Genomic DNA, 27,910 nt, shown 5'->3' with positions numbered 1-27,910 from the left:
CTGAATTTATGAGGTTGGTGGTCACCCAAAAATGACTTAAAGTTTGATGGGTACAAGGAAGGCACCGAGCATTGATAACCTGCACCTCAGACATGTTGAAAAAGCCAATATTCTAAACAAGAAGTCCAACAATATTCTTGAGAACCTGCTTGTTTGGAAACACTATATTTATGACATTTTTTTGTGGTTTACAAGGTTGACCTTACCTCCCTGATGTCCTTGCACCAATTTCTAAATTCCATGAACGAACACCTGGAGTCCACATCCACTCCCTGGATGTATGTGTCACCAAAACAGGTACCTCCCTTATAATCAGAAAGAGCACGAACACAAACTATTTCTTCCATCCCCAATCTTGCAGAAGAAAGGACAAACTTCTAGACAGATTCAGAGAAAAGGGGTACAATCAGACGTGGTTAAACCATGCTGAAAGTATAAACTCACAGATGTTCCTAGAGCACAACTACTGAGCAAGTCTGGAAGCCCTAGAGCTATACCCTCCATCCAAATGGTCATTAACCTACACCCCATTACCTACACTCCAGAACTCCTAGGCATCATCAAAGACCATTGGCATACGCTCAGATCCTGATCTAGGTTAACACATATCAGCTGGCTCTGGCGGTCGCTTACCGTAGAGCTAAACATATAGAAAAACAGTGTTGTCCGATCCGACAAGTCGAAAAAAGGCTGGCCTCTACAAGTGTGGCATGTACCCAATACCAGTACACCAAATGTATGAATAGTTTCTCGCACCCCAGATCAGATCATTAAATAAACATTTAAAGCACCCTCACCACATTGCAATTCTAGCAATGTGATCTATGTGATTCACTGCCCATGCGGTTAATTTCACGTAGGAGAGACCACAAAAGAGTTAAGCACTATAATGTGTGAGCACCGAAGTGCTATTCGTTGTGCTGACCCCACTGGCGCAGTGGCCTTCCATTTTAAAGAGTTGATTTTATTTTGGAATGAAACAAGTTACCATTAACAGATGCAGCAGCGATGTTGACAAATACCTCAGTTCCAGAGAGAATCTCTGGATCCATTTCTTACATTCTTAAGTCCCCAGGGGTCTTAACCTATTGAATGTGTTTGTGAAGGGCCTCTTCCCTTTGACAGCTCAGTGACCCCCTTCCTTTAACAAAGTCACTCTATGAAGCTATTTGTACTTTTTGTTTGTTCATTTAAAAGGTTATCAGCTTTCTAACTATTTAAACTGTTTTTGTTTAGTCCTTTGATTTTGTTATTTCTAGTTTTGCAATGTTTGGTTGTTTACTTTCCATTATTGAACATATTTAACCAATACTCTACACATTCTAGCATTGGTTTTACAACAATAATATCTGCTGCAGTTCTAGTATTGCTTGGCCTGCCCTTTTCATTGTAATATTGTTTACTCTTCAGTATTTTACCACTAGGTGGCGCCATTTACGCAGTACCTCACCCTGAGCATCAACTTGTATTGTCAACCACACCATCTCTCATTGGCACCACCAGCTGAAGAGAGTTTTCTCCCTAAGTGTCTGCCCCAGTCTTTCCCCGAGTCTATCACAGAGAGGTTTGTGAAGAAACAAAAGAATAATCAATTCATACGGTATGTTGCCTTTGCTTTAAATATCTTTTTGTTAACCAGAAATGTTTTGCCTAATAGCCTAGGAATTTGCAAGTAGACTATGAAATGTAGCCTTGTGCAAGGTTAGGCCTAAAATTAATTAATTTTGTAATATGTTTTTATCTGCTATTACCAGCAAGGTATTTTGTGTAAAAGCCAACCTGTTCTTCCTCTGTTTCTTCTTCTAGCGCTACTATGGCACAGTTTGGCTGTAATATGTTTGCTTTGATGGTTTATTTCTCTCTTTCTTTGAAGACATCTGCTACTAAGTTACTTTGTCCTGGTGAGTTGATGGACATACACCATTACATCACAAAATAAACACGAATGATTATTTAATTAATAGCATGTCATAACTGTCTATAAATAAAAAAAGACAACAAAGCTACAGTATTTGCCACTTCAATTATTTAGCCTATTTTATCTTACTGATAGTGTTTCCTTTTTGATTCATCAAATGTTAATTTATCAGGCATCATCCCAAATGTCCATGCTCGTAAGTATCCCTTCACCTACTTTCTCCCAAAGATGGGTTGCTGAACTGCAAAATGACCCTTTAACAAACAGTATGCAATTTGAAAAGGTATTCCAGTCTTTGGAGATCAAAAGTCTTATGATGGAGGACTACACATGGCTGTCATTGCAAGTAAGGTCATTAACTCCTTGATCAATTCACAAGCCGTATTAGCCTATTTCAGTAATAGGGTTACATTTGTCGATAGATCCATTTCTTGCAAACATCACATGGACGGGTTGTGTGTGTGTGAAATTTATTTAGCAAAAATAGAGTTTGCAAAACTCAATGCATATGAAAGGTGTTTCAGCTCAACAAGGTGTAGTACAGTAATATTAATTATTCATGAAATTCCATAATAGAATATTTAGCTGTTTTATGTTAAGTATTCTCTTACACATTGTAATTACAATCCTTGTATTATACACACTAAGTCATGATTTGTTTGTTTTCTTGTTTAACATTTTATAGATGTTTGTGAAAACAATCCAAAAATGCAAGCAGTTTGTGGTAAGACCTTTTATTTTTAACTCAGCAAGTTATTTTACAGTTACCAGTAAGTCTAGACCCGGAAGAACAAGCAGAAGCGTAACCTGTAAGCCTAGACCCAAAATATCAAGCAGAAGTCCAGTGACCAGTTACGGCACACAGAAACTCTGAAGAAAAACATCTCTGTCCGTCTGTCTGTTTTTTGGAGTTTGAGTGTGATGTGGAGGGTTCTGTCCTAACTAACTTTCTTGGTCTTTTCTTTCAATGTTATTTCATATGGTGGATGGTTAATGCACTATTTGTTTTAGCGGTATCCACAGATTGTTTTTCAAAGTTAGGGTGGAAGAGGACAGAGTAAGTTTCCTGGGGTTTAGGTGTGGTGTGCACGATGGCTTCTCAGCCTAGCGCGGAGGAGACGCTGTCGATACGGCATGGATTCAGGTGTGTTCCTGAGAATGTTAAAGTGGAGGAGGTTTTGCTTGCAGTCGGTGAACAGGTAGGGGTTGAATGTATATATTCTGCTTCTAGAATGAACAAAGCTGTGGTTGTGTTCATGAAAATAGCTAATTTGGTTGGCAGGCTAATTGCTAGTGGAATATTTGTACGGGGTGTGTTGGTGCCAATTTCACCTCTCTCTACCCCTTCGACCAGGGTGGTAGTCGAAAATTTGCCTCTGTTTATTACGGATGATCAAATCAGGAAATAGCTGAGTTGTTTTGGTAAGTTTTCTAGCGGGTTTCGTGTATTGTCGGCAGGTTTTCAGGCAGATGCCATTAAGCATGTTGTTTCGTTCCGGAGGCAAGTGTTTTTTCTGAAAAACAATGAGCCACAGCTAAATGTGCATTTTAAAGTGAGGCATGGGGAGGGGCTCTATGCAGGGTTTGCCAGCACAGATAGTGCCCACATAAAGGCCATAGACAAGGTGAGGACACAAGCGCCAGTGGGGGAAATCGAGGTCAACGTGCTGGGGGTAATGAGATGCAGAGGGGTAGCTGAGGCTGGATCTAGTCATGCTATGGATGGTGGTGTACTGGAGGCTGGGTCTAGTCAGGCTAGAGATAGTGGGATAGCTGAGACTGGGTCTAGTCATGCTATGGATGGTGGTGTACTGGAGGCTGGGTCTAGTCAGGCTAGAGATAGTGGGCTAGCTTAGACTGGGTCTAGTCAGGTTATGCTAGTGGATGAGGAGAGTATAGTGGGGAAGTGTAAGAGACTAGAGGGGAGGAGGGTGTCAAGCGGAAAAGGAAAAGGGGTGTGGTCAACGGCACCATGGAACCTTTGCCTGTTGCTGTGGGGGAGGCCCTGACCAGAGAGGAAGGGCAGGTGGTCAGGATGGCAGATAGAGATGAGGAGTAAAGTGAGTCTGAGGAGTTATTTTTTTCTCACTCCTCTTCAATGCGTCCGGAGCTGACCGCCAGTCAAGCAGAGGGGTCAAAGTACACATTGAGAGAACTGACAAGGTTCCTGAATGAGACCAAGGAGGAAAAAGTTAATCTTGGGGCTTTCTTTTCTGATCTGAGAAAGTTTGTACGATTAGTACAACATGCTATAAAAATGAAGGACATGTTGTCCTCTCAACCAGGAAACGGTTTAGGTTGAGGAAGTGGGTCACAACAGAGAGAAAGGGTCTACCTTCAGACACCGTTTAGATGTATAGTTTCTTTCTGACAATGGGGCTTTTTGAGCTTTGCTATTGGTCTCTTTCTTTGCTGGCTTTTCTCCCACTTATCGAGACTCTTCGGGTAGGCTCTCTTCATATAAATGGCGCCAGAGATACGGGAAAGAGGAGTGTGTTGGGTGAATATGTAAAACAAAAACATACAGGTGTTGTTTCTGCTGGAGACACATAGTGATGTGTAGAATGAAGTCGATTGGGGGTTCTGGTGGAAAGGGGGAAGTGTGTTAAGCCATTGGACAAATTTTAGTGTAGGGGTTTGTCTAAAAATGTGCTCCTAAAAGGAGGTGTGTAGGGATAGGGTGCTTGTTGTAATAGCATAAATTAACAACATGGGTTTTGTCTTTATAAATGTGTATGGCCTAACACAGGGAGAGAGAGGGAGGTTCTATTTGGGAGTCTTAGACAGGAAATGTCAAAGGTAGCGCATGAGGAGACGCTGGTGGTCAGAGGGGACTGGAACTATACAATGGATTTTATGAAAGACAGACATGGGGAAGAGCCTCATTCAGTGTCAGTGGGAGTGTTAAGGGACATCATTAATCAGTTCGACCTAGTGGATGTTTGGAGAAGTAAACATCCCAACACAAGACAGTATAGCCCGACTTGATCGTTTTTACACGTCTAGGAATCGGCGCAATAGGCTGTTGGGCGCTACCATTCTCCCGGTGGGGTTTTGCCACTTTTTGCTCAGGTTTCCAGACCTTTTGGGAAAGGTGGGGGCAGCGAAGAGAGGAGGATGAGTCTGAGTCAATGGTGGGATGTGGGGGAAGTCCAAATTTGGCTTTTCTGTCAAGAGTGCACAGGTCTCTCATCCTCAAGAGGTTAGGAGAGTATTGGGACAACTAGAGTGTTGTATTAGTGAGATGGTGGGGCAAGGCAATATAGACCTCCAGGCTAATTTAGCTGAATTACGTTTTTTCCAGGTTAAAGCAAAGGGAGCACTTGTAAGAGCTAGGTTCTCCATGCTGAAGGAGATGGATGCTCCCAGCTCCTTCTTCTTCAGTTTGGAAAGACAGAGCGGTGAAGCCAAGGGTAGGCATTGTCTACGGCTGTCTGATGGGCGGGTGACCTCTGTGGTGGGGGAGATGCGGGAGCGGACTGTGGAGTTTTATACTGAATTGTATAGGGCAGAAGTGTGTGATCCTATGTGTGCTTAGGTCTTGTTCACAGGACTCCCTAAGCTCTCTCTGGCACAGAGGGATGAAATGGACATTCCTCTGTTGTCCCATGAACTGTCAGAGGCCGTAACCCAGATGTCCTCCGGTCGTGCATAGGGGGTCGATGGACTGCCAGTAGAGTTTTATAAAAAATTCTGGGGAATAATTAAGCAGCTCTGACTCTCCTGCCCGAAAGGAGGGACTTGTGTGAACTTAAGAACTGTAGGCCTGTGGCATTACTCTGTGGACTACAAGATATTTGCCGAGGTCCTCTAACAGACTGAAGTCACATTTGGACTCGATAGTACATAAGGACCAAACATATTGTGTATCGGGACACTCAATCACGGACAACTTGTTCTTAATCAGGGACATGTTGGACTTGTTGAGAGGTTTTAATGTGAACTTTGGACTGGTCTCTTTTGATCGAGAGAAGGCTTTTGATAGAGTGGACTATGAGTATCTGTTTAATGTGATGTTTGGGAAGTGTTTTTTTTAACCTGTGTGAAGCTATTGTATGCTGGGGCGTCATGTATGTTCAAGGTGGGAGGGAGGGGATCAGTAGGCCAGTCTGGGTGAAACGGGTAATTAGACAAGGATGCCCTCTACCTGGGCAGTTATACCCACTAGCCATTGAGACTTTTTTGGGACTGCTACGCAGGAGACTGCAGGGAGTGTGCTGGACAGGCATGGAAGTGGTGACAGGCATAGCAGTGTCACCATATGCAAATGTTTCTGTGATGGTCAGGATATGCAGGCACTAGAGACCAGTCTGAAGGTGTACGAGGAAGCTTCATCAGCAAAGGTAAACTGGGAAAAGAGCAACGCTCTGTTATGTGGGGCGTGGGGAGGATAGGGCACCTCTGCTTCCAGGGGGTTTACAGTGGGGTTGTGAAGGGCGTAAAGGGTTGGGGGTGTACCTGATCGGTTCAGTCAGCCACCCTGCAGAGGCAACTGATGGCAGCGGTTTACAAAGGCTGGGTGACCTGAGACTGCTGGGAGAGGAGGGGTGGAAAACCCCAGAAGTCTTGGCACAACAAACAGGAAAACATCTCTTAGGCTGCTGGGGAGTTTACTGTACGAGGTCCAGAAGGAACTGTCTGGGGTGTTTGAGCGGCCAAAGGAGGAGGGGCCACCAATGTTTCCGCCACTGCAGGTGATGGCAGAGACTGGAGATTGGCAAGGGGGTCTGGAGGACTTGTTAGATTGTAACACTCCAAGCCTGGGGGAGTTTGAAGGGGTGGGAGGCAAAGCCCTCTACAACCTCTGTGTTAAGGATTAGGAACATTAGGAGCCTAACAGGAGTGCGGGCACATCAGTGGCACAGGGTATGTGGGGTGGAGAGTATGGTGGGTTTTAGATGGAGGGGGCTCTACTAACTCCCAGTACCAAAGAGGTCAGGGGACCTCCAGGGGAGGGTTCTTCATGGAGCCCTGGCCACTAACAGCTGGTTGGAACGGGTTGAACCGGGAATTAGGCAGGGGTGTCCTTTCTGTGTAATGAAATAAACTGTGATTCATGTGTTTTTTTTGTGTGCACCAGGTTACTGCCATTAATGTCTCTGTTGGAATGTCTGTGAGAAGTTGGGGGTGGTTTTTACTGTTGGGATGTTTGTAATGGGATACAGGTATTTGATAAAGGAGAAGGCCAAATGTGTTTTGTTGAATTTTCTGTTTGCTCAGGCGAAGGAGGAACAGGGTCAAAGGTGGTGGGATAACAGACCGTTTACTAGTGTTTAATGGGATGGTCTCTGCGCACCTTAGGGTTGAGTTTGAGTACTATAGAATGATAAAAGTGTGGAGATGGTTCAGGAGATATGGTGTGTTGGGGGGGCTGTCTGTATGGCTGGGGAAGATGTTTTGGATATACGGTTGTAGAAGTGGTCTGTTGTTTTGGGTATTGTGATGTTGGTTTGTATTGTGGTAGATGGAAAGGTGAGTATGGTACATATATGCAGTACAGGATATATTTTGGTGTTTCATTCTTAATGGGGGGTGAGTGTGAAATGAGACAAAGAAAAAGTCAAAAGTTTTTCCTCTCTCCTCTCTCTCATCATCATCAGGCATCATTTTCAGGAAGAAAGAGAAGTTGCCCCTTGAACCCCTTCAGTTAATCTGTCTGCCACTGACTAATGTACTAAATACTATGATCATACGTGGTATCGACACGTGCTGTGAATCTTTATTCACACGGTTCAAAGGCAGAAAACTTTCAAGCCAGCATGGTATTCCAGGTAATTGTTACTGTACACATTTCATACCACCTATAAACATTGTGAATTAGAGTATTGTACAAAGTTTGATTCCAAATATCTATTTTACAGTTATAAGGAAGGTGAAATCTTGTTTAGTCGTTTTCTAACTTGATTATACTATATTTAGAAAGCATTTAAATCATAAGCCTTATTCATAGTTTTGTTGAAATGGAAATGCATACAAATATTTCATACTTTTATCATTTTTGTACTGTGAACTTGAGCCTGTGTCCTCCTATTTTTACCAGAAAGGTGAGATTTTAACCTTTCTTGGAGTATGCAACATTACTTTTTGTTTCTTGTTCTCTCATGATAATTACTTTTGGGGAATACGTAGGTTATATTGTAAGGATCCATTTTCGCCTAACATGACAACAAAATCTAATTGCCTGTAGCTCAGGACCTGAAGCAAAGATATGTATATTCTTGATACCATTTGAAAGGAAACACTGACGTTTGTGGAAATGTGAAATGAATGTAGGAGAATAACACGTTACATCTGGGAAAAGATAATAAACAAAAAAACATCTGTTTTCAATTTGACATCTTTGAAATGCAAGAGAAAGGCAAGACATTAAGTTAGGATCCTAGGTGTAAGATTTTGTCCACAAAAATCAAATCAAATGTTATTTGTCACATACACAGGTTAGCAGACGTTAATACGAGTGTAGCGAAATGCTTGCGCTTCTAGTTCCGACCATGCAGTAATGTCTAACAAGTAATCCAACAATTTCACAACTACCTTAACTACTACCTTTACAAGTGTAAAGGAATGAATAAGAATATGTACATAAAAATATATGGATGAGCGATGGCCGAACAGCATAGGCACGGTGCAGTAGATGGTATAGAGTACAGTATATACATATGAGATGAGTAATGTAGAGTATGTAAACATTATATAAAGTGGCATTGTTGAAAGTGGCTAGTGATACATTTATTACATCCAATTTTTAATTAAAGTGGCTAGAGATGAGTCAGTATGTTGGCAGCAGCCACTCTGTTATTGATGGCTGTTTAACATTGGGATGGCCTTGAGATAGAAGCTGTTTTTCAGTCTCTCAGTCCCAGCTTTGATGCAGCTGTACTGACCTCGCCTTCTGGATTATAGCAGGGTGAACAGGCAGTGGCTCAGGTGGTTGTTGACCTTGATCTTTTTGGCCTTCCTGTGACATCGGGTGGTGTAGGTCTCCTGGAAGGCAGGTACTTTGCCCCCGGTGATGCGTTGTGCAGACCTTACTACCCTCTGGAGAGCCTTATGGTTGTGGGTGGAGCAGTTGCCGTACCAGGCTGTGATACAGCCCGACAGGATGCTCTCGATTGTGCATCTGCAAAAGGTTGAGTGTATTTGGTGACAAGCCAAATTTCTTCCGCCTCATGAGGTTGAAGAGGCGCTGCTGCGCCTGTGTGGGTGGACCATTTCAGTTTGTCTGTGATGTGTACGCCAAGGAACTTAAAACATTCCACCTTCTCCACTACTGTCCCGTCGATGTGGATAGGGGGATGCTCCCTCTGCTGTTTCCAGAAGTCCACAATCATCTCCTTTGTTTTGTTGACATTGAGTGTGAGGTTATTTTCCTGACAACAGACTCCGAGAGCCCTCACCACCTCCCTGTAGGCCGTCTCGTCGTTGTTGGTAATCAAGCCTACCACTGTAGTGTAATCTGCAAACTTGATGATTGAGTTGGAGCCGTGCATGGCCATGCAGTCATAGGTGAACAGGGAGTACAGGAGGGGGCTGAGAACGCACCCTTGTGGGGCCTCAGTGTTGAGGATGTTTCCTACCGTCACCACCTGGGGGTGGCCCGTCAGGAAGTCCAGGACCTAGTTGCACAGGCCGAAGTCGAGACCCAGGGTCTCGAGCTTAATGACGAGTTTGGAGGGTACTATGTTGTTAAATGCTGAGCTGTAGTCGATGAACAGCATTCTTACATAGGTATTCCTCTTGTCTAGATGAATTAGGGCAGTGTGCAGTGTGATTGTGTCGTCTGTGGACCTATTGGGGTGGAAAGCAAATTGGAGTGGGTCTAGGGTGTCAGGTATGGTGAAGGTGACATGGTCTTTGACTAGTCTCTCAAAGCACTTCATGATGATGGAAGTGAGTGTTACGGGGCAATTGTCATTTAGCTCAGTTACCTTAGCTTTCTTGGGTACAGGAACAATGGTGGCCCTCTTGAAGCATGTGGGAACAGCAGACTGGGATAAGGATCGATTGAATATGTCCGGAAACACACCAGCCAGCTGGTCTGTGCATGCTCCAAGGACGCGGCTAGGGATGCCGTCTGGGCCGGCAGCCTTGCGAGGGTTGACACGTTTAAATGTTTTACTCGCGTTGCCTGCAGCGAAGGAGAGCCCGCAGGTTTTGGTAGCGGGCCATATCAGTGGCACTGTATTGTCCTCAAAGCAAGCAAAGAAGTTGTTTAGTTTGTCTGGGAGAAAGACGTCGTGGTCCGCGACTGGGCTGGTTTTCCTTTTGTAGTCCGTGATTGACTATAGACCCTGCCACATACCTCTTGTGACTGAGCCATTGAATTGCGACTCCACTTTGTCTCTATACTCACACTTAGCTTGTTTGATTGCCTAGCAGAGAGAATAGCTGCATTGTTTGTATTCGGTCATGTTTCCGGTCACCTTGCCCTGATTAAATGCAGTGGTTCGCACTTTCAGTTTTGCGCAAATGCTGCCATCAATCCACAGTTTCTACTTGGGAAAGGTTTTAATTGACACTGTGGGTACAACCTCACCGATGCACTTGCTAATAAACTCGCTCACCAAATCAGCGTAGTCATCAATGTTGTTGTCCTACGCTATGCGGAACATATCCCAGTCCACGTGATTTGAAGCAATCTTGAAGCGTGGAATCCGATTGGTCGGACCAGCGTTGATCAGACCTGAGCAAGGGCGTTTCCTGTTTTAGTTTCTGTCCATAGGCTGGAGCAACAAAATGGAGTCGTGGTCAAGTTTTTCCGGAAGGAATGGTGGGGGAGGGCTTTGTCTGCATCATGGAAGTTGGAATAACAATTATCCAGGGTTTTGCCAGCCCAGGTTGCGCATTCAATATGCTGATAAAATTTAGGGAGCCTTGTTTTCAGATTAGCCTTGTTAATATCCACAGCTACATTAATCTCCGATTTTTTTATTATTATTTTTTTAAATGTTTTACAGCGAAAACGGATGACCACCGAATTCAAAAACACACACAGCGATTTTTCAGTCACAAAAGCATAAATATAGATAAAATGAAACACTAACCTTTGATTATCTCCATCAGATGACACTCATAGGACATCATGTTATACATGTATTGTGTGTTTTTGTTCAATAATGTGCATATATATATAACAAATCTCAGTTTACATTGGCGCGTTACGTGCAGTAATGTTTTGATTCCAAAACATCCGGTGATTTTGCAGAAATACTCACAATAAACATTGATAAAAGATGCAAGTGTTATTCACAGAATTAAAGATAAACGTATCCTCTATGCAACCGCTGTGTCAGATTTTTTTTTTTTACTTTACGGAAAAATTTTGGTTGGAGAATTAACACACCCAGTGGGTCAAATCTCAATCACCCAACATCAGTAACCCAGCATTAACAATCCAACCTTGCTCTTTGTAAGGAAAACAGCCCAATTAGCGTTAAGTGACCCAACGCCTGCAACCGATCGACTGGGTTGACCCAACAACCCAATATGTTTGTCATATCTGACACACTTGCTTTAACTGCAATATCCAGAACCATGTATTTAGAGAGTTGGGATTGAGGTTTATGTATTATGATACATTTACATGACACTGCAACAGTCTATGGCTGTTCAGTTGTAAATTAGGTTTCTCTAAATATTTTTTCCACACTTCGAACATAATCAGATCTGTATTATAATTTAACCCCTGGTTTAGGGCTAGATTCAGGGCTGGAATCAATCTGTATCGCCGAAATAGGCTATGACAGATAATCATGGACAATACCAATTGAATCCAGCCCTGAATCTAGGTTTTACAGCTGGATTCAATCCATAACGCCTAAGTATTGCGGTAGATCCGGGTTCACAATTTAAGGTGATATCCGATTGAGCCAACATTTGTAGCGTTTATCGTAAAATTAAACAACCTATAAACTGATATCTATTGGCTGTCGGCTGCAAACGACAGCAGGCTGTGTCACTCCAACAATAGGAATTAATCCATCCTTGACAGGAAAATGAATTCTGACAGACTTTCAATGTCCTTAAATAGTCCTTAAATCTTTCCATAAAGTTTACATAATCTAACTGAAAAAGCTTCCCTTGATTTATCCTAACAAAAACTATTTAAACCCCAATTGGGATACTTTTTCTATTCTGTTATTTGAAAAGGATATATAGCGTTTTGCCACAAAACATGATTATTTGTCTCCCTGAAATAAAATAACCTTCAAATATACTGTGGTCCAAACAAAATCATGGCTGTCTTTTCACTAACCCATGTCATGGTAAAATTTAAAAGAATATCATTCACAAAATAAATGTTTAATGTCAATTTACAAACATGAATGAAAGTGAATATATTGCATTTTGGAATTAAACTCTTCATACATTAATATGTAGATTATCTAGACTTCTACTGTTATGAATGAAAAATAATGAAGAATGCATTTCTATTCAGTGTAATTTGATTTGACCAACACCCAGAACTCTGTTCTCCTCTTACAGACTGCACCATCAACATCATGCCAAATTGTGAAATCTGCAAAAAAATGCGTCTAGTGAATTGTGTGGATCAATGGATGCAAGATCTAAGTCAGAACAGCACTTGTATAACTAAAAATAACATCACAACCATCACCAATGAAATGATTTTACCAAGTGTGGAAACATGTGATTGTGAAGGCATTGAAAAGACATTTAACAAGAATGACCTAACCTCTATCGATGACTTGAACAGAAATTGTAAAGGAAAGGAAGAAACAGTATACCATTGCGAGAAGTTGCATTCCATAAAAAAGTAAGTCCACTTATTAGGATTGACATATTTTACTGTCGTTTGAGCGATTGTCATTATTCGACTGACATCTCCCGAGTGGCGCAGCAGTCTAAGGCACTGCATCACAGTGCTTGAGGCGTCACTACAGACACCATGATTTTATTCCAGGCTGTATCCCAACTGGCCTTGATTGGGAGGCACAAAATTGTCCCAGCGTCGTCCGGGTTTGGCCGGTGTAGGCCGTCATTGTAAATAAGAATTTGTTCTTTAACGGACTTACCTCGTTAAATTAAAAAATGAAAGAGATATTTTCATGGCATCTTTTTTTTGGCATGCTTATTCTGAGCTGTGATTCTTCATTTCATTACAACAGCACATTTCAACAAGTTACCAAGCAGGGACCTCAGAAAGTGATCCTAGACAGCATCAAAGGTTCAGTGACATCACATCAGAAGAACAATTTGCTAAACTTTAGAATGGCTCTACCCTCCACCAATAATGTAAGCAACGAATGAGAGGGACGCAGAAAGCAAAATGGGGAGATAGTCAGTTATCACATGTATAACTCTTTCTCCATCTCCACCAGGCCACGTTGGAGGAGATGGATGACATTTGGTTGGAGATTCCTACTGAGGCTTTACGTGTTTTCCTGGGAGACACGGCAGAGGAAGTTAACCTGGGAGTATTTTGGTTTGAGCATCACAGCCTGTTCCCGGTAAAACAACAGTAACAACTACAACATATCAGAGATTACTAATGAAACAGTCCTGCACTCATAACATACATTTACATATTTCGGGACATCCTCATTTCCAGCAAAGCACAGAAAAACATCTGGGGTACTTCCTAATTTTAACTCCAGTATGTGAATCATGTAGTGACAACACATTGTTACAAACATAACACTGATGTTTTTGAGCATATTTCAATGAAGCCCAAACTACAATGTGACAGCCTGCTATGGAAAGTGGCTCAATGTTTTTGAAGGGCGTTATTAACATGTTGACAGTTTCCTGGAAGACCCAACAACCACTTGTATCTCTGTCATCTATGTAAAGTTACAGTACAAAGGCAAACTTCTGCCTGCTCCCCCACTTCTTCATTCATTGTCATTCTACTAGGCGAGCTACCAGTCACACTATGCTCAAAAAACACTGCAATACACCCTGTGTACACAACTTCAGATAAAAGAGAACAAGTTAACTTTGAAATATGTTGTTGCTTGTTGGTGGGACTCAAACATCATGGAGAATTGTAGTCCTCGCTGACATTTCTTATTAACTTGTATCTTTAGAGATAATGTATATCCTCTCTTCTGATCCCTACTAGGTGGAGGAGAACAACACTGAGCTCCTAAACAGTCGAGTGGTATCCGTCGATGTGGGAGAGGACATCTCAGGCCTCAGTAACGATCTTAAGATCACGTTCCTCTTCCAGAATGTATCAGTGGTTAGTGAGCAGTGCATATCGACATCACACTCTTTAAAAAATGTATTTATTATATTTTTGTTCTGTCGGCAATCTATCAATCGCTTTACATCTCCAATAATTCATGTTTATGATATGGTGTGGATTGGAATAGAAGAAGGGTCTAATCAGGTTCTATTCTCTCTGATAGGAAAACAAATCACTAGCATGTGTGTTCTGGGATCTTGAAAATGGTAGTATCATTTATTAACTAAACAAAAGAGTTTTATGATGCACTATATACAACTCAATGAAATGGTGAAAATGTTTCACTGTATCTCTTTGTTACACAGATACTGTTGCACATTGGAATTCCTCTGGATGTGTCACTGAGACAAAGGAAAATGAAACAGTGTGCTCTTGTAACCACCTTTCATTCTTCGCTGTACTTATGGTGAGAAATAACTTCTTAACCTAACTCTTAAAATATGTTGTGACCTCACTTTAACATTCTTTTGATCAATTCATTAAGGGCTTGATTCAAACTGTATTACGGAAGATCTGCCGTATAGCACCACTGTTCAGTGCAATGTTCCCATGTTCGCGGAGACTGCATTCATGCTAAGTGACTTGTTTGTCCGCTCAATCGGAAATTACCTTTCATTTTAAATTGTGCTGTACCACGATACGGATTAATTTCAACCCAAAATGAAACACTCAACCAACGTGTGATCTAGCCACTGTGTGTTTTGTTGACTGCAGTCTCCGGTCAGTGGCTCCAGTGCCAGTCTGAGCTCCTCCTCTGTGTGGTTGCTGACGTTGTTGTCCAGGGTGGGCTGTGGAATATCCCTCTGTTTCCTGTGTCTGGCTCTCCTCATCCACCTCAGGTCAGATTATACTGAAAACTAATACTTACAGTATGTCCACAACATGCAAACAACGAGCCACCACACACAATGCCACTCAAACAGAACATCCTCATTGGAAAAACTTGTTTTTCTATTCTAAGTACTCTTTTTACATCAGCAGTTGTCACGCAGTGCCTTTACAGAAACTTGACCCCAAAGAGGAAGCAGAATGAAGCTAGAGAGGAACTGCCTTAACAATGAGCTTTGCTATGTTGTTGATTTTGAAAATAGATTTCAATCTCTTCTTCCCCCAGAAGGGGAAAATCTGATGATTCCCTGTGCATCCACATCCACCTGTGTGTGGCGCTGCTGTGCCTCAACCTAACCTTCCTCATCAACGACAGCCTAGCCTCCCTTGGTGTCCATGGCCTGTGTGTTGCTACGGCAGCAGCCACCCACTACTCTCTGCTGTGCACCCTCACCTGGTTCTCCCTGGAAGGGTTCCACCTCTATCTGCTCATCATCCGGGTCTTCAACATCCACGTCAACAGATACCTTCTCAAACTGGGTCTGGTAGGATGGGGTGAGTGCAGTAAGTCAATGGTGAGGACAAGTATGACCGGACTTTACCTGATCAATGAGAAGTGAAACTGTTTCACCAAGTTGCACATGGTTTTGTCCATGTGGTATTGTCCATGGGATCTTTGGATCCTTCCAGCTTTCATCGCTTTAAGGAATCAACGCTGTCTCTTGGTGTTTGACTCAACGGGGAACCACATCTCTTTCAGGAATACCTGGCATAGTAGTTACCATAATTGTTGCTTGTGGCAAATATGGAGAATACAGAATATACCAGCAAGACGGTGGTGCTATTCAAATGTAAGTTATATCATGATATTGATAATGATGTGTTTTCAAATCCCCAAAGACTCCCTTACTCTCTGTAAAACATTTACTGAATGTGTCCCTGTCTGTGTATGTATGTGATTGTGTCTGTGACTCTCTCCGTCCGTCCGTCCGTCCATTCGTAGGTGCTGGCTGACTGACTCTGCTCTGACCACGGTGTCCTTCTCGTACTTCGTGCTGACATTCGCGGTGAACATGCTGTGCTTTGGGTCTGTGACAGTGAAGGTGGTGAGGGCCCACCGTCAGAGTCCTGTCCTGAGGGAGAGGGGTATGAACAGGGGGACAGTACTCAGTCTGCTGGGTCTGGCCTGGCTCCTGGGGGTCTCCTGGGGGGTCCTGCTCTTCCAGTTTGGCCCCCTGAGGGAGACAGCCTTCTACATCTTCTGCACCATCAACTCTCTCCATGGTGAGATAAAATAAGCCCTTATTCTCATTCACATCAGGTACACACATGCACACATACATACACAGTAGTCCTGTGTACGGGAGCACAATCTCATGAAAAGTCAATGATAAAAATCTCATGGTAATTTAACTGCTGATAATGCAATAGTACATACAGTACAGGTCAAAAGGTTTAGAACACCTACTCATTCAATGGTTTTTCTATTCATTTGTACTATTTTCTACATTGTAGAATAATAGTGAAGACATCAAAACTATGAATTAACACATATGGAATCATGTAGTAACCAAGAAAGTGTTAAACAAATCTAAATATATTTTATATTTGAGATTCTTCAAATAGCCACCCTTTGCCTTGATGACAGCTTTGCACACTCTTGGCATTATTTTCCATCTTCCAAGAGCAGCTCTTGTAATTCAGTAAAAATGTTTATTGCACCCTACAGGCCTCTTCCTCTTTCTACGCTATTGGGCTCTAACTCGGCCAGAGAAGGCATCTATCTCCAAGGCAACCACTGGATCTTCTGTAACTGAGATGCATCCAGCTGAGAGGCCAGTCCCTGACTAACACGGTTAAACCTTTTACTACTAATACCACTGCTTCCATTTTTATTACATAAGTACAATATTTAGTATGTTGGTTTATAACTTTCACTATAGGAAAACCTAAACATACATTATAAATCGTAATTACAAAATGAAAACTTGTTTCCAGGTTTCCTCGGAAAGCTTACTGTGCTCATAATACTTTTTTTTTTACTTTTCAAAGTTGTGCTGTTTATTGCACTTTGTGTTCATTTTGTTGTATTTTGTGACATATCTTCCATGCATATTCAGTTTTGATGTGTATAGTCCTAGGCAAACAGGGAACACATCTATTAGGTTCAAATGATGTTCATCTCTGAAAATAATCAAATACGTTTGGATACCTAATCGATCAGTCACCGTCGTACACGAGGGTAAGATGATGTGGTCGACTGTGAATTGGTGCCTTTCTGTGTCTTTGACTGTTATCAAAAACCTTCTGAAAGATATGCTCTTTTTTTAGTCCATCTAACATTTTGGAGAATTTTAATTCCCTTTTGGTTTTTGCAGAAAAGGCGTACAGTATATAACCTCCTAGCCTATGGGCTACCTGAGAGAACATTAGGCCTACAAGTAGATAGTACCTTAGCGTAACACCATATTTGCAGGGATAAGAAATCAATGTTTAGAAATTAACGTTTTTAGATTTTGTAAACCTTTTCTTTGTGTAAATTGTGTAAATAATAATTCCATAAGAATTTGAAAGGGGGGGATGCCCCACAAGCCTCTGGGGTTTTCTACCTCTTCTGCACATGCTGTTTTTGTTCTGCTTTTACTTTGTGATCATATTGTTTTGGATTTTCTTGTGTGCCATTAAAAAAAAAAAAAAATAGATATCCTAGAGGCCCTACTGTGTCATTGATATAGAGGGGGTTCAATTGAAACCTATGACTACTTTCTCCCCTCCCAAACATCGAAGTCATTGTGGAAATATACTGCTGCCTTTTGGAAGACGATGTTCATTGTGAACAGAATAAAAGAATGAAGAAACCCAAACTGAGCAAAAAGGAGCTACAATCTCTGAAAAAGCTACAGACAGAAGCAACCATTCCAATTCGACAGGCGAATCTCGTACACAATTGATGTTTTTCTGAATTCAAAAGGCAATTGTCAGACCAACACTTCTACATGCCACTGCCCTCTGACCCCATTTCCACCTACAATGAACAGATCAAAGAGACATTGTTTGAAGGAGTCAATCATAACATCGTAGATGAAGAGCATTTTTGTATGTCCCACACACCTGCACCCCCCTATACTACATGGTGCCTAAGCGACATTAGAATCTGGACGACCCTCCGGGAAGACACATTGTGTCAGGGATTTGGAGCAGAACTGAGAACATCTCACTTTGTCAAGCATCACCTGAAACATGTTTTTTTGTTAACTCATAGACGGGTGACTGTACAACTCTTGACTGACATTGATACCAGAATAGGTTTTCTTAGTCTTTTTTTGACATTCAATCTTTGTATACAGTCATTCATGGTTAACTAGGAACAGAATTTGAGCTAATGTTAGTTTATTAACTCAACTTTTTAAAACTCTTGCTGAGTAAAATTACAAATTCACGTTTGGCTTGGAAAGGCAACACTGTAAAAAAAAAAAAAAAGCCAAATTAAAGGTGAAGTTATTTTTCTTTCAAACAAAGTTTATAATGTAAATGGAGTGTTATAGAAGGAAAGGGTCCAGACAATTTTTTTTTGAGATTTCACTTCTTTTTGAGAAACTTAGGGACAGATATGCAATAGGCTTACTAACGATCACACCACACATTAAATCATTAAAATCTGCCGGATTTTCAATATAAATCCTGAATATAGGCAGCGGAGAGGCCATGTGCGTCATTACGTAAGAACAGTAAAGACACGCAGCTCAAAATGCTCCCCTATTAATCTTGTTTAGGGATAATACAAATATCCTAAAACATTCCATTTGGATAAGTTGTGCGTCTTCTCTGGACATTATAGAACGGCACTGTAGCAGGCCAGTGTGTGTTTTTATATCCTGAATTCAAAATGTATTAAATATGAAAAACATTCACCCATCTACACACAATACCAAAGAACGGCAGAGTAAAAAATGTTTTTAGAACATTTTGCAAATGTTTTAAATTAAATACAGAAATATCTCATTTACACAGGTGTGCAACATTGCTACACAATCTAATTCTAGCAGTCTCTAAGGAACAAATGGCCACAGTCATCTAGCTACAGTAGGTAAGAGATCAATCAAACAAACATATTAATAAGACTGAACTAGATCAAAGGTAAATCGATAATCAAGACTGTGTTGTACCTTTTAACCAAAAGCTTAACAAATGACCAACTCTCAACCCTCCTGCTGTGTTCCGGTCGAATTGGATTCATTTGCAAGTTTTCTCTCTGGAAAATGTAGTTAATTTCATCTGATTGTCATACGTTTCCAGGACTTTGTCCACGCAGGGCATCTGAACACACAAAATACACCTGTGGTGTTCTTGGTCAAAAATGACCGGTTATTAGAAATGAATGGGTGAGACTACAATTAGCGTATAAAATTGAGTTCAGGCACATGCCCATTCATCATATGGACACTTCCTCTCCCAGACCCCCACATGCAATTGTGCTTGAACACATACACACACACACACACACCTGACTCCCCTTCTTGGCTTCCATGGCAACCCCCACGGGAACCTTTCCCCAGTAGAATCTTTCTGCCACGGGAACAACACCTGTTGGCATTCTCACAAACAATCGCAACATTGTTTCAATAATATATAGATCTTTTCTCGCAGTATATAATAAAGCCTTTTTGAGGCCTTGCTCACAATTCATTCTGTGGCATCACAATGACCAAATTATATACTATATGTGAGGCTCTTGATCATATCTTTGATCATGACACTGGTGAGGAGGAGAGAGAGTCCTTGTTAAACTTTGACACAAGCAGTCTGTGATAAATAGCACAATATGTTTCATCTGAGTATTTGTTATAGTCAAAATAATCCATACATTATGCTTTTTTTCTTAATAACTAAAAATGAGTTGTATGAGCTCAGGTCAATGAGGCCAACAGGCCATAAATAGCAAATAGAAGTTCACAAGATCTTAAGTTGATAAAAGATCTAACACAACATTGGGTGATTCATATATGGATTATTAGTGATTTTATAATCAGCTATAATGGGGTGGTCAGTTTGAACCAGGAACACAGAATTAATTAACATGAAACGAACACAACAGGAGGGTTAAGACATCCTCTATTTCAAATTTCAGTCAGACCACCCAGCCAGCCTGAGCCGCCTGCACGCCCGACCCACACCAGTCTAGTCAATAACTAAACTCTTGCCCCAACACAATTTCCTTCCCACCATTTTTTCCCCCAGGGAAAGTTTTGGAAACAAAAGTAAAAAATAAATTTAAAAAACTATTTTTGTCATACTGTATTCCACATAAGGCATCCAGACCTTATGAAAGTTTCCCAGTATACCTTAATTTTGGAATAAAACTAATCCACTGATACGTAACTTGACATTCCTGCCATCCATTGTGACATTGTGGGAGGATAATCAACCTTCCAATTATTGGCAATGCATTTCTAGGCAGCTATAAATGCTAGTTTACACAGTTTCTTCTGATAACAGTCTCCAGTATCAACATTTCAGCACAAATGAAAAACAGGGAGAAGGGAGAATCTGTAGACATGCTGAGATAAAAGAACATCCTCCTTGCCAGAATTCAGCCAGCCTTCAGCCAGCCTTCACAAGACCATAAAATATACAAATAGAGGGAGCTCAAAAAGTATTGGGACAGAGACCATTTTTGTTGTTTTGGCTCTACTCCAGCACTTTTGAAATGATACAATCAGCATGAGGTTAAAGTACAGACTGTCAGCTATAATTTGAGGCTATTTTCATCCGTTTCGGGTTTAGAAATTACAGCACTTTTGTACATAGTCCCCTTATTTCATAGGACCAACAATATTGGGAAATGCACTTATATGACCAAATAATATTGGGATATGTCACTACATGACCAAAAGTATGTGGACACCTGCTCATCGAATATCTCATTTCAAAATCATGGGTATTAATATGGAGTTGGTTGCCCCTTTGCTGCTATAACAGCCTCCACTCTTCAGAGAAGGATTTCCACTAGATATTGGAACATTGCTGCAGGGACTTGTTTCCATTCAGCCACAAGAACATTAGTGAGGTTGAGCACTGATGTTGGGTGAATAGGCCTGGTTCGCATTTGGAGTTCCAAATCATCCCAAAAGTGTTTGATGTTGAGATCAGGGCTCTGTACAGGCCAGTCAAGTTCTTCCACACCAATCTCAACAAACCATTTCTATATGGACCTCACTTTGTGCACAGGGGCATTGTCATGCTGAAACAGGAAAGGGCCTTCCCCAAACGTTTGCCACAAAGTCGGAGGCACAGATTTATCAAGAATGTCATTGTATTCTGTAGTGTTAAGCTTTCCCTTCACTGGAATTAAGTGACCTGGCCCAAACCATGAATAACAGCCCCAGACAATTATTCCTCCTCCACCAAACTTTACAGTTGGCACTATGCATTCGGGCAGGTAGCGTTCTCCAGGCATCCGCCAAACCCTGATTTGTCCGTCGGACTGCCAGATGGTGAAGCGTGATTCATCACTCCAGTGAACACGATTCAATTGCTCCAGAGTCCAATGGAGGCAAACTTTACACCACTCTTGGCGACGCTTGGCATTGCTCATGGTTGTCTTAGGCTTGTGTGTGGCTGGTTGGCCATGGAAACCCATTTCAAGAAGCTCCTGACAAACAGTTATTGAGCTGATGGTGCTTCCAGAGGCAGTTTGGAAAACAGGAGTGAGTGTTGCAACCGAGCACTGCACTCGACTGTCCCGTTCTGTGAGCTTCCGTGGCCTACCACTTCGCAGCTGAGCCGTTGTTGCTCCTAGACGTTTCCACTTCACAATAACAGCTCTAGCAGGGTAGAAATTTGACGATCTGACTTGTTGGAAAGGTGGCGTCCTATGACGGTGCCACTTTGAAAGGAACTGAGCTTTTCAGTATGGCCATTCTATGCCAATGTTTGTCTATGGAGATTACATGGCTGTGTGCTCGATTTTATACACCTTTCAGCAACAGGTGTGGCTGAAATAGCCGAATCATTTGAAGGGGTATCCACATACTTTTACATATATAGTGTACCTTAAACCGATGAAAGCTGAAGAGCTCCAGAGAATCTTCCAGCTCAGGGCCGTAACTACGCTTAAAAAAAACATAAACGTAATTTCTAAATTGTTGGTCCCATGTTTTATGAGCTGAAATAAAACTCCTAGACATTTTACATTGGCAGAAAATGCTTATTTCTGTTAGTGAGCATTTCTCTTTTGCTAAAATAATCCATCTACCTGATACCTGTCCATATCAACAAGCTGATTAAACAGCATGATCATTACACAGGTGCACCTTGTGCTGGGGACAATAAAAGGCCACTTTAAAACGTGCAGTGTTTTCATTTCTCTACCATAAGACGCCTCCAATGTTGTGTTAGAGAATTTGGCAGTACGTCCCAACCGGCCTCACAACCGCAGACCACGTGTAACCACGCCAGCCTAGGAACTCCACATCTGGCTTCTTCACCTGCAGGATCATCTGAGACCATCCACCCGGACAGCTGATAAAACTGAGGAGTACTTCTAGTTCACGCTCTGGCCATAGAGAGGTTTTTATTCTCTATTTTGGTTAGGCCAGGGTGTGATTAGGGTGGGCCTTCTATGTTTTCTATTTCTTTGTTTTTGGCCGCGTGTGGCTCCCAATCAGAGGCAGTTGTCTATCGTTGTCTCAGTTGTCTCGGCAGCCTTTTTCCCACCTGTGTTTTGTAGGGTAGTTTTCTGTTTCGTGTCATTACTTGGCAGAACTGTGTGCTTTCATTATCTTATCTTGTTCGTGTTTTTTTGTAAATAAATAATCATGAATACTTTCCATGCTGCGCTTTGGTCCACTCCTTCCGACGACAGGCGTTACATTCCATCTGTAATAAAGCCCCTTTGCAGGGAAAAACTCTTTCTGATTGGCCCCTGCCCAGTCATGTGAAATCCATAGATTAGCCTAATTTACTTATTTCAATTGACTGATTTCCTTATATGATAACGAAGTACATTTTTGTATAAGCACTGCTCATGAGTCGCAAATAACAAACAATTAAATTTCTCAGTAAACGTATTCTCTTTTATCTGAAGTTGTGTCCACATGTTGTGTTGTACTGTCTTTTGAGCATAGTGTGACTGGTAGCTAGCCTATTATCAGATCTGCCCTTAGGCAATCTTCTCTGTAGTGTTTGTTGTCATGGCAAACAGTCTGACAATGAATGAATAAAGACGTGGGAGGGCAGGCCAAAGTTTGCATTATAACTTAACATAGATGACAGAGATACAAGTGATTGTTGGGTCTTTCCAGGGAACTGTCAACATGGAGAAAATGCCCTTCAAACAAATCGAGCCACTTTCCATGGTAGGCTGTCACAGTGCAGTTTGTCTAAAGGCCAGTGATGTGAAAGTACCCAATTGTCATACTTGAGTAAAAGTAAAGATACCTTAATGACTCAAGTAAAAGTACAAATCAGCCAGTAAAATACTAATTGAGTTTAAGTCAAAAATGTATTTGGTTCTAAATATACATAACTATCAAAAGTAAAAGTAGAAATCATTTCAAATTCCTTATATTAAGCAAAGCAGACGGCACCATTTTCTTTTTTCTTTTTATTTACGAACAGCCAAGGGCACACTCCATCACTCAGACATCATTTACAAACAAAGCATGTGTGCTTAGTGAGTCCGCCAGATCAGAGGCAGACGGAATGACCAGGGATGTTCTCTTGATAATTGTGTGAATTAGAGAATTTTCCTGTCTTGCGAAGCATCCAAAATGTAACGGGTACCAATGGCCAACACTGAAGCATGAATGAGAGCATCAGCTGTTCCGGACGACTGTGTGATCACGCTCTCCGTAGCCAATGTGATTAAGACCTTTAAACAGGTCATTATTCACAGGGCCAGATGGATTACCAGGATGTGTACCCCGAGCATGCGTGGACCACCTGGCAAGGGTCTTCATTGACATTTTTAACCTCTCCCTGACAGAGTCTGTAATACCAACATGTTTCAAGCAGACCACCATAGTCCCTGTACCCAAAACACTAAGGTAACCTGCCTAAATGACTACCGACCCGTAACACTCACGTCTGTAACCATGAAGTTCTTTGAAAGGCTGGTTATGGCTGACAACAACATTATCCAAGAAAAACTAGACCCACTCCAATTTGCATATCGCCCCAACAGATCCACAGATGATGTAATCTCTATTGCACTCCACACTGCTCTTTTCCACCTGGACAAAAGGAACACCTACAGTTGAAGTCGGAAGTATACATACACTTAGGTTGGAGTCATTAAACTTGTTTTTCAACCACTCCACAAATGTCTTGTTAACGAACTATAATTTTTGCAAGTCAGTTAGGACATCATTTTTCCAACAATTGTTTAGAGACAGATAATTTGACTTATAATTCACTGTATCACAATTCCAGTGGGTCAGAAGTTTACATACACTATGTTGACTGTGCCTTTATACAGCTTGGAAAATTCCAGAAAATGAAATCATGGCTTTATAAGCTTCTGATAGGCTAATTGACATTATTTGAGTCAGTTGGAGGTGTAGCTGTGGATGTATTTCAAGGCCTGCCTTCAAACTCAGTGCCTCTTTGCTTGACATCATGGGAAAATCAAAATAAAAAAATTGTAGACCTCCACAAGTTTGGTTCATCCTTGGGAGCAATTTCCAAATGCCTGAAGGTACCACGTTAATCTGTACAACCAACAGTACACAAGTATAAACACCATGGGACCATGCAGCCATCATACCGCTCAGGAAGGAGATGCATTCTATCTCCTATAGATGAACGTACTTTGAGGCGAAAAGTGCAAATCAATCTGTTGTGGTCTGGGTGTAGCTGGTGCAAAGGAGGCGCAGGACAGCAGAGATGAGTAACACAAGTAACTTTACTCAAATATTCCAATGACATGTCGTAATACCAAGCCCACAATAATGGACCGAACATACATAAAACAATCACGCACAAAAACCATGGGGAAACCAGAGGGTTAAATAATGAACATGTCATTGGGGAATTGAAACCAGGTGTGTAAAACAAAGACAAAACAAATGGAAAATGAAAAGTGAATCGGCGATGGCTAGAAGGCCGGTGACGTCAAACGCTGAACGCTGCCTGAATAAGGAGAGGGACCAACTTCGTCGGAAGTCGTGACAAAATCCCAAAACAACAGCAAAGTACCTTGTGAAGATGCTGGAGGAAAAAGGTACAAAATTATCTATATCCATTGCAAAACGAGTCCTATATCAGCATAACCTGAAAGGCCGCTCAACAAGGAAGAAGCCACTGCTCCAAAACCACCATAAAAAAAAATCCAGACTAATGGTTTGCAACTGCACATGGGGACAAAGATCGTAGTTTTTGGAGAAATGTCCTCTGGTCTGATGAAACAAAAAAATAACTGTTTGTCCATAATGACCATCGTTATGTTTGGACGAAAAAAGAACTATCCCAACCTTGAAGCATGGGGGTGGCAGCATCATGTTGTGGGGGTGCTTTGATGCAGGAGGGACTGATGCACTTCACAAAATAGATGGCATCATGAGGAAAGACAATTATGTGGATATATTGAAGCAACTTCTCAAGACATCAGTCAGGAAGTTAAAGCTTGGTCGCAAATGAGTCTTCCAAATGGACAAGGACCCCAAGCATACCTCCAAAGTTGTAGCAAAATGGCTTAAGGACAACAAAGTCAAGGTATTAGAGTGGCCATCACAAAGCCCTGACCTCAATCCTACAGAACATTTGTGGGCAGAACTGAAAAAGCACGTACGAGCAAGGAGGCCTACAAACCTGATTCAGTTACACCAGCTCTGTCAGGAGGAATGGGCCAAAATTATTATGGGAAGCTTGTGGAAGGTTACCCGAAACGTTTGACCCAAGTTAAATCATTTAAAGGCAATGCCTCCAAATACTAATTGAGTGTGTGTAAACATCTGACCCACTGGGAATGTGATGAAATAAATCAAAGCTGAAATAAATCATTCACTCTACTATTATTCTGACATTTCACATTGTTAAAATAAAGCAGTGATTTTTTTCTAGAATTAAATGTCAGGAATTGGGAAAACTGAGTTTAAATGTATTTGGCTAAGGTGTATGTAAACTTCCGACTTCAACTGTATGTGACAATGCTATTCATTGACCACAGCTCAGCGTTCAACACCATAGTGCCCTCAAAACTCATCACTAAGCTAAGGACCCTGGGACTCCCTCTGCAACTGGATCCTGGCAGGCATAAGCTGTACTTTACATAGACCAAAACGGATGTATAAAACCATCTTAAAAGTATCTTCTTTGGTTTAGATACAAGCAATATGAAACCCATAACACAATAAATGAATTTGACTTTGTGAAAATCTGTTTTTTTGGACAACTTGCTTAGGGGGGAGTGGTGTAGGTCAGTTGAGCCAGCCATGTTTCTAGGAAACCATACATAAAATGTATCATGTGACCAAATATTTAGGAAGAGGTCAATATTTAATGTGAAGGAAAAAAACATAGAAAAGGTGAGCCAAAGCCAAGTTACAGTACCGTTTCATTCACTCTTCCAACTGCCAATCAACTTCTGGCTGAACCCTACATCACAACCACTGATGAAGCACATGGCTGCAATCCTTACACCGTAGAGCAGCTGGAGAGTGTAGTTTCATCACTAGCACATTCAGAGTTTGATTTATATCCATTAGTCTAAAATAATTAATTGATTTTAAACCAAAAAACAATTTGTTGTTAAAGATGGACAATATTCATATGAGATGAAAGGCGGGTTCCTATCGAGTTCTTGAAGCCAAGCTAGAGCTCTGTGAGACATTCACAACGATGCAGGAAGATGTTTTCATCAAGAGAGTCCTTTAGAAAATACAGTGGGGCAAAAAAGTATTTAGTCAGCCACCAATTGTGCAAGTTCTCCCACTTAAAAATATGAGAGAGGCCTGTAATTTTCATCATAGGTACACTTCAACCATGACAGACAAAATGAGAAAAGAAATCCAGAAAATCACATTGTAGGATTTTTAAAGAATTTATTTGCAATTTATGGTGGAAAATAAGTATCTGGTCACCTACAAACAAGCAAGATTTTTGACACTCACAGACCTGTAACTTCTTCTTTAAGAGGCTCCTCTGTCCTCCACTCGTTACCTATATTAATGGCAGCTGTTTGAACTTGTTATCAGTATAAAAGACACCTGTCCACAACCTCAAACAGTCACACTCCAAACTCCACGATGGCCAAGACCAAAGAGCTGTCAAAGGACACCAGAAACAAAATTGTAGACCTGCACCAGCCTGGGAAGACTGAATCTGCAATAGGTAAGCAGCTTGGTTTGAAGAAATCAACTGTGGGAGCAATTATTAGGAAATGGAAGACATACAAGACCACTGATAATATCCATCGATCTGGGGCTCCACGCAAGATCTCACCCCGTGGGGTCAAAATGATCACAAGAACGGTGAGCAAAAATCCCAGAACCACACGGGGGGACCTAGTGAATGATTTTCTGGAGAAAAAAAATCTCATTTTGTCTGTAGTTGAATAGTTGAAGTGTACCTACGATGAAAATTACAGGCCTCTCTCATCTTTTTAAGTGGGAGAACTTGCACAATTGGTGGCTGACTAAATACTTTTTTGCCCCACTGTCTGCACATTTTTTCTCTACCACTAAACATACAAATATGTATTTTACACTTATAAGGAAGGTGAAATCTTATAGTTAGTCGTTTTATAATTTGATTATACTATATTTAGAAAGCATACAAGTAATTTCAAGCCTTATTCATATTTTTGTTGAATAGGAAATACATCATAAAATATGTCATTTTTTGCCTATTTGTACTGTGCAGTTGAGGATGTGTCCTCAAATGTTACTACACCTCAGCAATTTACAATTTAATTTAGCAGAAATTTGATATTTTCACCTTTCTTGAAGTATGCA

At 41.3% G+C, this 27,910-nt stretch overlaps 1 protein-coding gene across 1 annotated transcript; it reads left to right on the top strand.

The window, feature by feature from the left end:
• The first annotated feature begins 1,462 nt into the window (after nucleotides 1–1,462).
• On the top strand, nucleotides 1,463–22,786 carry LOC118393728 (adhesion G protein-coupled receptor G3-like). The gene is made up of 14 exons (XM_035786752.2): nucleotides 1,463–1,600; nucleotides 1,874–1,901; nucleotides 2,091–2,114; nucleotides 2,202–2,264; nucleotides 2,604–2,642; nucleotides 13,261–13,389; nucleotides 14,004–14,123; nucleotides 14,293–14,335; nucleotides 14,435–14,535; nucleotides 14,844–14,968; nucleotides 15,244–15,512; nucleotides 15,718–15,808; nucleotides 15,961–16,241; nucleotides 16,687–22,786. Exons 3-14 carry the CDS (start codon nucleotides 2,103–2,105, stop codon nucleotides 16,806–16,808), a joined length of 1,395 nt encoding a protein of 464 aa, XP_035642645.2. The 5' UTR covers nucleotides 1,463–1,600; nucleotides 1,874–1,901; nucleotides 2,091–2,102; the 3' UTR covers nucleotides 16,809–22,786.
• The last annotated feature ends 5,124 nt before the right edge of the window (nucleotides 22,787–27,910 follow it).

The sequence above is a fragment of the Oncorhynchus keta genome, chromosome 14, assembly GCF_023373465.1.
Source record: "Oncorhynchus keta strain PuntledgeMale-10-30-2019 chromosome 14, Oket_V2, whole genome shotgun sequence".
Lineage (NCBI taxonomy): Eukaryota > Metazoa > Chordata > Actinopteri > Salmoniformes > Salmonidae > Oncorhynchus > Oncorhynchus keta.
Note: the sequence above shows the minus strand (reverse complement) of the source record. Positions and strands in the feature narration are given on the sequence as shown.

Bases quoted from the DNA above. Each gene is read 5' to 3' on its own strand.
- LOC118393728 (XM_035786752.2), top strand. The intron at 14,536-14,843 runs GTGAGAAATAAC...TGTTGACTGCAG, and splicing joins CATTCTTCGCTGTACTTATG to TCTCCGGTCAGTGGCTCCAG. The intron at 15,513-15,717 runs GTGAGTGCAGTA...CATCTCTTTCAG, and splicing joins ACTGGGTCTGGTAGGATGGG to GAATACCTGGCATAGTAGTT.